Consider the following 13,178-nt stretch of genomic DNA (forward strand, 5'->3'; position numbering starts at 1 on the left):
GAGACCGGAACTCCACCTGGGTCTCTCCGTACTTGAGCCATCATCTCCTGCTTCCCTGTTGTGTTACAGGAAGCCATATCAGAAGTGGAGTATCGAGGCCAGCGCTGTGGTGTAGCAGGTAAAGCTGCCGCCTGCAGTGCTGGCATCACATGTGGGTGCCAGTTTGAGTTCCGGCTGCTCCACTTCCAATCCAGCTCTCTGCTATGGCCTGGGAAAGCAGTAGAGGATGGCCCAAGTCCTTGGGGAAGAAACTCCTTGCTCCTGGCTTTGGATCGGCACAGCTCCAGCCATTGCAGCCAATTGGGGAGTGAACCTGCAGATGAACACCTCTCTCTCTCTCTCTCTCTTTCTCTCTGCGCCTCTCTCTCTGCCTCTCTTTCTCTTTCTGTGTAACTGACTTTCAAGTAAATAAATAAATCTTTTTAAAAAAAGTGGAGTATCCACTCAAACCGTGCTTTGCTATGGGACACAGGCACCACAAGCAGCAGCTTAACCTGCTGCACCACCACGCCAGCACGGAGGTGCTTACTCTGCCTTGGTTAGACCACACAGCGACCACCAGCACCCTGAAAACTCTTCTTCCAAGGGAAACTTAATTCAAACTGATTGCAACAGTCATAATAAACAAGGGACTGTGCGTGGTTGGTTTGGAGGTTGTGTCTGCTATACTTTGTGACCTTGGGTGGAAGCCCACATTGCCTCTCCCCCAAAAGAGCCGCTGCTGGTGAGGCGAAGTGGGGCTCACTGTGGCAGCCTGGCAGGGGGTTGTCTGTGGTTTATGGTGCCGAGAGGCTGGGGTCAGAGTCAGAAGACCAGTGTTCTTAGTCCTGGCGCTGCCTCCAGAGACTGGGAGACCTACAGGGAGCCTCCCCTGTGCCTCGGTTTCTCCTTGTAATATGAGCGGGATGGATAGGATCTCCCCCAACTAGAACATTCTGAGACTAATTCCTAGAATCAAGGTAAGATCACAGGCCAACGTTTAGACAAAACTAGGACCACAGATGTAAAGTGCCGGAGATCCAGAAACATCAGAATGGAGGCAACTTCTGCCTGAACTAGGAAGAAAGCGGCATCCTAGGTTGAAGATGTGACAGACTCATCTTTTTTTTTTTTTTTTTAAGATTTATTTATTTATTTGAGAGAGTTACACGGAGAGAGGAGAGGCATAGAGAGAGAGGTCTCCCATCTGATGGTTCACTCTCCAATTGGCCGCAACAGCGGAGCTGTGCCAATCTGAAGCCAAGAGCTTCTTCTAGGTCTCCCGTGTGGGTGCAGGGGCCCAAGGACTTGGGCCATCTTCTACTGCTTTCCCAGGCCACAGCAGAGAGCTGGAACGGAAGTGGAGCAGCCGGGACTAGAACCAGCACCCATATGGGATGCTGGCGCTTCAGGCCAGGGCTTTAACCTGCTGCGCCACAGTGCCAGCCCTGGAATCAGGCTTCTTAGAGGAAAAAAAAAAAAAAAAAAGGCAGATGCATCTGGATGGAATGGAAGTGTGGGGACCCAGTCCCAGGGCAGGTCCTGGGCCCCTGTGGATGAAATGTGATGGCTCCCACTGGCATTGTGGGATCTTCCTCTCTCTGTCTTCAAACTCAGCTTTACTCTGCCGCTGCAGTTTGCTAAAGTGTGCTCGGGCTGTCCTACTTCCCTCTTGACAGCCCTGCTTTGAGTCTGCATTGCCTGCTCCCAGAGGCCCTGCACGCTGAGGCAGCTGTATGCAGCTCCCCTTGGAGTTCTCCCCACTCTCATTGCCTCGGGTCCCAACTACCTTCATCTCATAGGGTAGCACTGGGCGTCACATAGCGATCGTGCCGTCTAAAGTGTCTGCTGCTTGTCCTGCCTGCCCCTCTTCTCTGCCTCACTCAACCTTTAAACATCCTTCAAGGTCCAGTCTGACTCCTTGCTTGGCAAGCCCCGGCGGCGAAGAGTCCAAGTTGCCCCCTCCTCTCCTCCCATTTCTGCCTCGGCACAGCACGGATTATGGTCAGACGACTTTTTGGAGCAGGTGCCCCCATCGTCCGCGCAGCCTCCTCGTGGTGAGAATCACTTCTTGGCCGGCGCTGCAGCTCAATAGGCTAATCCTCTGCCTGCTGCACCGGCACACCAGGTTCTAGTCCCGGTTGGGGCGCCGGATTCTGTCCCGGTTGCCCCTCTTCCAGGCCAGTTCTCTGCCGTGGCCCGGGAGTGCAGTGGAGGATGGCCCAAGTGCTTGGGCCCTGCACCCCATGGGAGACCAGGAGAAGCACCTGGCTCCTCGCTTCGATCAGCGCAGTGCGCCGGCTGCGGCGGCCATTGGAGGGTGAACCAACGGAAAAAAGACCTTTCTCTCTGTCTCTCTCTCTCACTGTCCACTCTGCCTGTGGAAAAGAAAACAAAAAAAAAAAAATAAAGAATCGCTCCTTAGCTTTTATTTATCCTCGGAGTCTAGTACGATGTGGGAAACAGCCAAGATACCTAATAACCATTACTAGCATCGAAATCCTTCATAAAATGTGAGACCTGAAATGGATCTCGGGGTGCCCAGTTTTCCTCTCCCAGAGCCGGGGGAATGAATTGCTGAGGGCTGGCGCCGTCACAGCCGTCAGCAGGGCCGCTGGCTAACCCCATGGCAACCTCTTTTCTCCATCAAGGAAATAGGTGTGGGGCTTCAGGTAGTTCTTGAAGTTAGGCCAAAACTATGAGGATATGCCGTCTGCCTGTAAGATGCCTACAATGAGACCCTGGTCAGGCTAGGCACTCAGATCTGGGGGTACACATGCTGGACTCAGTGGAACACTGTGTCCTGCAGGCAGGAAGGAGCTCAGGAGGGGAACATGGTATAGGATAATGGAGTCAATACAGAGAAACAGTCGTTGCGGATTTCACTTTGGCTAGGCACCCTGTAGGGAATCTAAAGTTGGGCACAGCCAAGATACAAAGGCTTATGGTACATTCCCCACCTTATAAATGAGCACGTTGAGCTCCGAGGTGGAGTGATTGTCCTTTGTCATCCAGCTAGTGAATGGCACAGCGGGGCTTTGAGTCCCAGGAAGGTGGCCCTGCAGCCACATTCTGCCCACAGCTGGTCACGTGGGAACTTTAAGAATGGTTTGTATGTTTATAAATGTTCGGCAGAAAAAATCCATGACACATGAAATGACGTGAGATTCAGACTTCAGTTCCATCTATATACACAGCTGCACCTGCTCACATGTCACCCCGGGCTCCTGGCGCACTACCCCAGCAGGGCTGAGCAGTTGAGCCAGACGGCGCCGCTGGCCTTGGCAGGTGGAGCTTGCCACCCTGTTCCCCTGTGGCTGAGCAAAACTCCGGCCCGAGGGTGCAGAGCAGAGGTGACATTCGAGCTGCGCCCTGAAGTTCAGTCTGCGGCCTCTTTCAGGGCAGAGAAATCTGGAGGGGATAGGTGAGCAAAAGGCTGCTTCTGCAAAGGACTAGTGCCGTGTGCCCAAGCCGCACGTGTGTGTGAGGGTACAGGGACGTGCAGTGAAGCATGAGGGGTGGGTAATGCGGGGCGGGCGGTGCCAGGCTGGAGAGGAGAGCGGGAGTCCTGGACGTTGACCCACAGACAGAGCACCTCAGAACCATGGGTCGGAAAACAATATGCTACCTGTTCATTGTAAATTTCCAGCATGCTGAAGGTAACCTGTGGAGAGAGAAGCACACAGTGAATATTCTCTTTGCGAAAACAAAGTGATAGTGATGTGACATAAACATGTGACACAGGGGAGCTGAGGACGGCAGGAGAAGCTGTGTGAGGCTCCCGAGTGTGATGAGATGGCGGAGGCTCCTGGTGCACGTGGATAAGGTACAAGGGGAACAGAACCACGTGGCTCTTCCTTACTGCCCCAGTCTGGCCATCTGCAGAGCCAAAGGGCCCTCACCCACAGTGCTTTGGGCATATCGCTGGCCAAGCTCACCCCTCGCGGGCAGGATGGAAGGACTGGGAACGGCTCCAGAGGGAAGGCTGTGAGAGCCTGACGGTGTGCTAGATGCACTCAGGACAGAGCTGGCTCGTCTGTGGGTCACCCGTGATGAGTCTGGCCAGCCAAGCCTATGGCCACGGAGCTTCCAGCCAGCTGCAGAGGGGCTTGTGTGCAAAAGCCACCAATGGCCAAGGATTAGCAGACAAGGAAAGAGATAGGAGAGAGATCAAGACAAGTAGAAAAAAGGAACTGGGAGAAAACAGACAGTGCAGACAATAGGAAAACAGTTTTAAAAGCCCTATAATTAATAACCTCAGAGAGAATTAGATCTGTGATGAAACAGGGTGATATTAAAGAGGAAGTCCGAGTAAGAAAATGTTTGTAGGTGAAGTTTATGACAGCCAAAATAAACATGTGAGAATGTTCTAAAATGGAGTCGGAGGAATCTTCTAGACTGCAGAGTGAGAAGACCAAGAAATGGAAAGTAGGTTATACAAGATAATGAAACTAGAAGCCGGCGCCACGGCTCATTAGGCTAATCCTCCGCCTTGCGACACCGGCACACTGGGTTCTAGTCCCAGTCAGGGCGCCGGATTCTGTCCCGGTTGCCCCTCTTCCAGGCAAGCTCTCTGCTGTGGCCAGGGAGTGCAGTGGAGGATGGCCCAAGTGCTTGGGCCCTGCACCGCATGGGAGACCAGGAGAAGCACCTGGCTCCTGCCATCGGATCAGCGCAGTGCGCCGGCCGCAGTGTGCTGGCCGCGGTGGCCATTGGAGGGTGAACCAACGGCAAAAGGAAGACCTTTCTCTCTGTCTCTCTCTCTCACTGTCCACTCTGCCTGTCAAAAAAAAAAAAAAAAAAAAAAAAAAAAAAAAAAAACTAGAACATTAGCTCAAAACACCCAAAATCCAATTAGACAGTGTCCAAGAAATACAATAAAGTTATAATGGAAAGAATATAAGGGTCATCCGGGTCTTCTACACAGATGCAGGGGCCCAAACACTTTGGGCCATCTTCTGTTTTCCCAGGGCATTAGCAGGGAGCTGAATCAGAAGTAGAGCATCTGGATCTCGAACCATGTGGGATGCTGGCATTGCAGGCGGCAACTTAACCTGCTACTCTACGGCACTGGTCCCCTCAATGTGCTTAGAGACTTAGAATTCCAGGTAAAGTTCAAGTGTGGAGGTAAGGGAAGATATTTTGAGCTGGGCAAAGATACCAGAAATATTCAATGATATACCTTTTCTGAAGAAGTGACAGCAAAGCAAGAGGATCTAGAGTGAGGGGGAACCAACAAAGAAAGCTAGAGTTGAGTTCCAGAGTGGGAGTTCTGCATCAGACTGGAGAAACTGCTTCTCACTTGTAGCAGGAAAGCAGAAGGCTCCTATAGGAGGAAACAATAATGGAACGGAGAGGTTAGAGCATAAGGAGAAATTGCTGATAGGCAACAGATGGCCATTGGAGTGCTTAGAGAAACAGATTTAGGCATCATGAAAAGGGCAACTGGGAGCGAGCATTTAGCCTACTGGTGAAGATGTCCATGCCCCACGTCCAAGTGCCTTTGTCCAGTACCCACCTCTGACTTTTTTTTTTTTTCATTTTTTTGACAGGCAGAGTGGACAGAGAGAGAGAGAGAGACAGAGAGAAAGGTCTTCCTTTGCCGTTGGTTCACCCTCCAATGGCCGCTGCGGCTGGCACGCTGCGCTGATCCGATGGCAGGAGCCAGGAGCCAGGTGCTTTTCCTGGTCTCCCATGGGGTGCAGGGCCCAAGCACCTGGGCCATCCTCCACTGCACTCCCTGGCCACAGCAGAGGGCTGGCCTGGAAGAGGGGCAACTGGGACAGAATCCGGCGCCCCGACCGGGACTAGAACCCGGTGTGCCGGCGCCGCTAGGCGGAGGATTAGCCTAGTGAGCCGCGGCGCCGGCCCACCACCTCTGACTCTTAATGGCAGCTTCCCACTAATTCACACCCTGGGAGGCAGCAGGTGATGGCTCAAGGGGCTGGGTTCTTGCCACCCCTGTGGGAGACTTGGATTGAGTTCCCAGCTTCTGGTTTTGGCCTGGCCCAGCCCCAGCCATTGAGAGCATGTTAGGAGTAACCAGCAAGAAGATGGGAGCTTTCTCTCTCTCTCTCTGTTTCTCAAATTAAAAAATAAAAATAAAAAAAGATAGTAAAGATAGTTACAAACTCAAAGAAAAGCAAAGTGTAGGGGCTGGTGCTGTGGTATAGTGGGTAAAGCTGTCACCTGCAGCACCGGCATCCCATATGGGTGCTGGTTCAAGTCCCAGCCACTCCACTTCTGATCCAACTCTCTGCTATGGCCTGGGAAAGCAGTAGAAGATGGTCCAAGTCCTTGGGCCCCTGCACCCACATGGGAGACCCAGAAGAAGCTCCAAGCTCCTGGCTTCGGATCAGTGCAGCTCTGGCCATTGAGGCCATTTGGGGAGTGAACCAGTAGATGGAAGACCTCTCTCTCTGCCTCTCTGTAACTCTGCCTTTCAAATAAATAAATAAATCTTTTTAAAAAGTGTAGAGGGGATGTATACATTACTTGGTTCAGTAGCAAATAATATTTGCACACTTAAAATGTTAATCTCTACTGATTCAACCAAAATTGACCATATAACTATGCAGAAATGTGTGGGAGAAAACTCTGTGGTAGAGGGTGTTGGTGTGATATTATTAAATTCTCTTCTACCATGGTGGAAAGATACTAGGTGATATCTAAAATTGCTTGCTTGTATTTGTTTGTTTTTAGAATTTACTTAGGGAGAGCCACTGAGAACGATTCTCCATCCACTGGTTCACTCCCCAAATAGCCGCAATGGCTAGGGCTGAGCCAGGCCAAAGCCAGGAGCCAGAAACTTCTTCCAGGTCTCCCGCACAGGTGCCGGGGCCCAAGCACTTGGGCTATCCTCTACTGCTTTCCCAGGCATATTAGCAGGGAGCTGGATTGGAGCAGCCAGGACTTGAACCAGCACCCATATGGGATGTCAGCATCACAGGTGTTGGCTTTAACCACAGAGCTGGCTCCGACATTGCTTTAAAATGTGGAGGTAGACACTTAGGGCAAATAGCTTGAATTAAAGATGGTAGCTGTAGGTGTGGGTAGACGGGTGGTTCCCATCGTGAGCCCTCAGTGCTATGAGGGGTTTTCACAGATCCATGGGAATTATGTTATAAGTGAACTATGCATGGATTTCAGACATTTTCTGCACCAAAATAAACTTTGAATACTGTTTTCCCATAAACTCTTTGAAGTACTCTCATACTTGAGGTTGATTTGTTTTTGTTCTTAAGTTTTATCAGGGCCAGAATTGTGGCACAGCAGTTTAAGCTGCCCCTTTTAAGATGCTGGCATCCCATATCAGAGCGCTAGTTTTGAGTTCTGGCTGCTTCACTTCTGATCCAGTTCCCTGCTAAGGTGCTTGGGAGGGCAGAGAAGGATGGCTTAGGTCCCTGCACCCACGTGGGAGACCACGATGGAGCTCCTGGCTTTAGCCTGACCCAACTCTGGCTGTTGTGGCCATCTGGGGAGTGAACCAGCAGATCTGTCTGTCTCTCCCTTTATCTCTGTTGCTTTGTCTTTCAAATGAATAAATGATTTTTAAAAGATAAAATGAAAATTAAAAATAATTTTTAGATCTTTAAAAGATTTCATTTAATTCTTTGAGAGGTACAGAGACAGATGTCTCATCTGCTGGTTCACTCCCCAGATGGCCACAACAGCTGGAGTTGGACCAGGCTGAAGCTGGGAACTCAACTGAAGTCTCCCACATATGTGGCAGTGACCCAACTCCTTGAGCCATCACCTGCTGCCTCCAAGGGTCTTCGATGCTTGGACGCTAGAGTTACGAGCCAGAGCCGGGACCCAAATCCAGGTACTCTGATGTGGGACATGGGTGTTGTAACTGCTAGGGTAAATGCTTGTCTCATGAATTTTTTAATAGTTTTGTTGAGATATAATTCACATATCAGACAGTTTTACCTGGGTAAAATCTATTGTCCCCTGGTGTTTAATGTTTGCAGAGCTGCCCAACCATCACTAAATAAAGACCATTTGTCCCTTCCTCCAAAAGGAATCCATTAGCAGCCACCTGCCTTTCCACAGCTTCTCAGCCCTGGGAAATAGTCATCTTCCTGCCTCTGTGGCCTTTGCTGACTCCAAAAACCTCATGAAAATGGTATCATGGGACATGTGGGCATCTGTGTCTGGCTTCACGCTTACTGTGATGTGTTCAAGGGCCATGCCTGGGGCAGCATGTATCAGAATTTTATTCCTTTTCAAGGTTGATTAACAGTCTATTGTATGGATAGACCATATTTTATTCATTCAGGCATCATTTGATGGACAGTAGGATACTTCCACTTTTTGACTATTGTGAATATGCTGCTAAGAAATATTCATGTAAAAGGCTCTGTGTAGACATATGCTTTTCTCTATTTTTGGTGCTTGGATTTTTAAAACATGCTTGTATTACTTTGAAATTTTTTCCATTTTATTTCAAAGGTAGAGACAAAAGAGCTCTTCCATCCACTGGCTCACTCCCCAGATGCCCATAACAATGAGGCTGAAGCCAGGAACCCAGAACTCTGACTATTCCATTTGGGTGGCAGGGACCCAAGTACTCGAACCATCATCTGCTGCCTCCTGGGGTGCACATTAGCAGGAAGCTGGAATGGAAGCAAAGGCAGAACCTTGAACTTGAACAATTTAATTTAGGATGTGAATACCCCAAGGACGATCTTCACTGCTGTGCCAAATGTCCACCCATGTATTACTTTCAAAAAAATGTTAAGTAAAAAATTAGAGAATGTGGGAGCCAGCACTGTAGCATAGTGGGTTAAGCTGCTTCCTGTGATGCTGGCATCCATATGGGTGCCAGTTCTAGTCCTGGCTACCCCACTTTAGATCCAGCTCCCTGTTAATGCGCCTGGGAAAGCAGGTGCATTAAAGTACCCTGCACCCATATGGGAGACTCAGAAGAAGCTCCTGGCACCAGGCTTCAGCCTGGCCCAGCATCAGCTGTTGCAGCCGTTTGGAGAGTGAACCAGCAGATGGCAGATCTTTCTCTGTCTCCTTCTCTATCTCCCTCTGTAACTCTTCCTTTCAAATCAAACTTTTTTTGAAAAAAATCCAGAGAATGAAATGTTTATTGCATTTAGTTGGGTGCTAAGATTATAATGAATTTCTCTAACTTGAATATGTTAGTTTTAAAATCAGAAAGATAATTAAGATTAATTAGTAATGCACTGTTGAACCCAGATATCAGCAACTTAATCGCTTCTGCCCTCATCTGAGTGACAGGTGCATGTGGACATTTCACTGTCACTGTAACAATAGTGCTTACAGTCTGTGCTGAAGCTGACACCAACCTTCAGTGAATTTAAAATGTAGTCTTGGGTCTTCTTTGCCAGGGCAAGTAAGAAACAAAATAACACTGTGTGTTTTAAAATTAAGCAAGAAATAAGAATAAGATAAGAACACATCCCTGGTAGAAGAGGGTTCCAAAGGAACCTCCAGACTTGAGTCAGGTAGGGTTTTGTGTTCAGACTTCATAATAATCCCTTGGTAGTGTCAGCAATTGAGCTATCTGCTTTTATTATAATCAAAGTGCTTTAAAAACATACTTCTTTGCATTTGCCTCCATACAGCTAGGAACACCAACATCTTACTTAGCTGTGACATTCTGTAATCATGTTTCCTAAAAGATTTATTTATTTGAAAAGCAGAGTGACAGAGAGAGGGACAGAGAGAAAGAGATCTTCCATCAGCTGGTTCACTCCTCAAATGACCACACTGACTCGGGCTGGGCCAGGCCAAAGCCAGCAGCTAGGAACTCCATCCTGGTCTCCCACAGGTATAGTAGGCGCACAAGGACTTGGGCCATCCTCTGCTGCTTCCCAGGCCATTAGAAGGGAACTGGATCTGAAGTGGAACAGCCAGGACTCAAACCTGTGCCCATATGGGATGCCCGCATAGGGGTGGCACTTAACTTGCTGCACTACAATGCTCACCACAGTCATATAAACATTTTGGTATGGAAAACTGACATTATCCTAAAATAGAGATGTTGGTAAGGTCCTTGGAGAAGAGGTTGGGATAATGCTCACCTGGTATTCTTGATTTCTCTCTTGGCTCTCAATTGCTTGAAAGAGCTCTTCACACACATTTGGAATAATACCCTTGTTGGCCCCAAACCCGATCATGGAATAGCTCTTTCCAGAGCCTGTTTGGCCATAGGCCAGGAGAGTGGCATTATAACCTTGCCAAGCACTGTCCAGAATTCCCCTCCCAATGTCATGGAAAACGTCTCTCTGCAAAGAAGATCACAGGGCTCATGTTAAGCAGAGGCCAGCGACAGGCATGGCTACTCCTTCCTACTTTTCACAGTATTCCTAACATCTAATAAATATTCTGCTTGGCATAAATTCTGCCTAATTCATACCATGAGACCCACTTGAAGTATAACTCAGCTAGATGCTCTCTTGGAACCACTGGAGGGAAACCAGACACTGAAATGGGGTCTGTTCATTCGGAAAATACTGAAATTCACAATCACGGACCATGGCAGGTGTATCTTAAACTAACTGGGATCCATGGCTGATGAACTTATTTTATAACCTTGACAAAGCATGATCTAGGTCTTCAAAGTTAAGCATGTTGACAAAAAAAAAATTGTCAAGGCACAAATGAGTCAGAATGTTTTCTGCTACTTTATTCTTTAACTCAAACAATAACACCACAAAATACCCACACTAACTTTAGCCCTCTGCTGGTGAGCTCTCTTCTTTGTTCTCAGACTTGGCAGTCTCCCCCCTCCACATATGTATGTGTACATTTGTACCTCCCTTTTTGTTTTTATTTAAAAAACCTTTTTTTTTTTTTTTTTTTTTTTTTTTGAGCCACAGAGAGAACACCATTTGCTGGTTTACTCTCTCACATACCTTCAATGATCAGAAATTTGGCCATTTGGGGAATGTACCAGTGGATGGATGATCTCTCTCTATATCTTGGTCTCTCCTTTTCTCTCTTTAACTCTGCCTTTCAAATAAATAAATATACCTTTAAAGATAATAATAAAAAAGTCCATGGAGGGAGGTGTTTGGCCCGGCGTTTAACACACCTCCTGGGACACCCACACCCCATAATGGAGAGGGTTCAAAGCCCAGTCTCGCTGCTGCTGCCTGTGCACCCTGGGAGGCAGTGGTCAGGGCTCAAGTGCTTCGGTCCCTGCCAGCGACACGGGAGATGGGGACTGAGTGCTCAGCTTCTGGCTTAGGCCTGACCCTGTCCTGCCCACTGTGGACACTTGAGAAGTGAACCAGTGGATGGGTGGTCTCTGTCCCTACAAAATACATTTTATGAAAAAGTGCAGAGATATCAAATTTTCACATTAAAGTAAATTTATCTTTTATTTTTATTTTTCCATGAACTCTGTGAAGTATTCTCATTTTATCTCGTCGTGCTTATATTTTCTCAGTGTGGTACTAATTTGCACTTCTCTAATGATTAATGAAGTTTCACATTTTTTATTGGTTTTAGGTAATTTATCTCTCTTTCATGAAAACTCTGATCAAATATTTTTAAAATTTTTTCTTTTCATTTTATTTGAAAAGCAGAGACAGATCAGGTAGGACTTCCATCTGGTGTTTCATTTCCCAAATGCCTGCGGCAGTCAAGGCTGGACCAGACCAAAGCCAGGAGCCCCAAACTCCATTCAGGTCTCTGACGTGGGTGGGACCCAGTACTTGAACCATCACCTGCTGCCTTCCAGAGCGCACATTAGCAGGAAGTTGGATCATAAGCAGAGCTGGAACTCAAACCCAAGATGTGCCTTATGCCCGCCCTGATGAAGTGCTTTACTACTGGCCTGTGCTGTGCTATAACAGGTAAAGCCTGCTGCCCGGCACACTGTATGAGCGCTGGTTTGAGTCCCAACTGTTCCACTTCTATCAGCAGCATGATAATGTGCTTGGGAAAGCACAAGAAGTACTTGGGCCCCTGCATCCATGTGAGAGACCTAGAGGAACCTCCTGGCTTCAAATAGGCCCAGCCATTTGGGGAGTGAACCAGTAGATGGAAACACACTCTCTCTGTTTCTCCTACTGTCCTTCCCTCCTTCTCTCTCTAACTCTGCCTTGCAAATAAATAAATTGTAATAAAATAAGATTAAAGAATAAAAGATTTTGTCATTAAGGAATTCAATTTTTTATAAAAGTAAAGTTGGAAGAATTTATTACATGTTTTTTGATACATTAGGTATGGGTTATACAAGTATTTTCTCTCTGAATGGCTTGCCTTTTCATTTTCTTATTGATATCTTTTATTTATTTTTTATTATTTTTATTTTTTGACAGAGTGGACAGTGAGAGAGAGAGAGACAGAGAGAAAGGTCGTCTTTTTCTGTTGGTTCACCCTCAATGGCCGCTGCAGCCAGCGCACCACGCTGATCCGAAGCCAGAAGCCAGATGCTTCTCCTGCTCTTCCATGCGGGTGCAGGGCCCAAGGACTTGGGCCATCCTCCACTGCACTCCCGGGCCATAGCAGAGAGCTGGACTGGAAGAGGGACAACTCAGCCCCGACTGGGACTAGAACTTGGGGTGCTGGCACCACAGGCGGAGGATTAGCCTAGTGAGCCGTGGCGCCAGCCTGTATTGATATCTCTTAAAGAGGAAAAATTCAGGGCTGGCTCCGTGGTGCAGTAGGTTAATCCTCCACCTTTGGCGCTGGCATCCCATGTGGGTGCCAGTTCAAGTCCTGGCTGCCTCTCTTCCAATCCAGCTCTCTGCTATGGCCTGGGAAAGCAGTAGAGGATGGCCTAAGTCCCTGGGCTCCTGCACCCACATGGGAGACCAGGAAGAAGCTCATGGCTCCTGGCTTCGGATTGGCACAGCTCCAGCCATTGCCACCATCTGGGCAGTGAATCAATGGAAGGAAGACCTTTCTCTCTGTCTCTCCCTCTCATTTTCTGTAACTCTACCTCTCAAATAAATAAAATCTTAAAAAAAAAAAAAAGGAAGAATGCTTTTTTTAAACAAAGCTTTATTTATCAAAATTTTTTTGCTGGTTTATGCTTTTTTATGTCCTAAGACATTTTTATCAAATCTGAGATCACAACACTTCTATCCTATCCTTTTAGGATTTTTATGAGTTTAGCTCTAAAAGGCCTGTAATGCAGGTTAAGCTGCAACCTGCTATGTCAGCATCCTGCATGAGTTCTGGTTTTAGCCCCGGCTGCTCCACTTCCAATC

General features: G+C 47.9%; 1 protein-coding gene across 1 annotated transcript in view; it reads right to left on the reverse strand.

Annotated features, from left to right (window-relative positions):
• The window catches only part of LOC103350906 (kinesin-like protein KIF28P), a 67,794-nt gene that overhangs the window by 38,390 nt on the left and 16,226 nt on the right, over positions 1 to 13,178 (reverse strand). Inside the window, exons 3-4 of the mRNA XM_070055631.1 lie at positions 10,038 to 10,241; positions 3,608 to 3,643 (exon numbers count right to left, since the gene is read on the reverse strand). Coding sequence (XP_069911732.1) covers positions 3,608 to 3,643; positions 10,038 to 10,241 — 240 coding nt within the window. The remainder of the gene's footprint in view (positions 1 to 3,607; positions 3,644 to 10,037; positions 10,242 to 13,178) is intronic.

The sequence above is a fragment of the Oryctolagus cuniculus genome, chromosome 13, assembly GCF_964237555.1.
Source record: "Oryctolagus cuniculus chromosome 13, mOryCun1.1, whole genome shotgun sequence".
Taxonomy (NCBI): Eukaryota; Metazoa; Chordata; class Mammalia; order Lagomorpha; family Leporidae; genus Oryctolagus; species Oryctolagus cuniculus.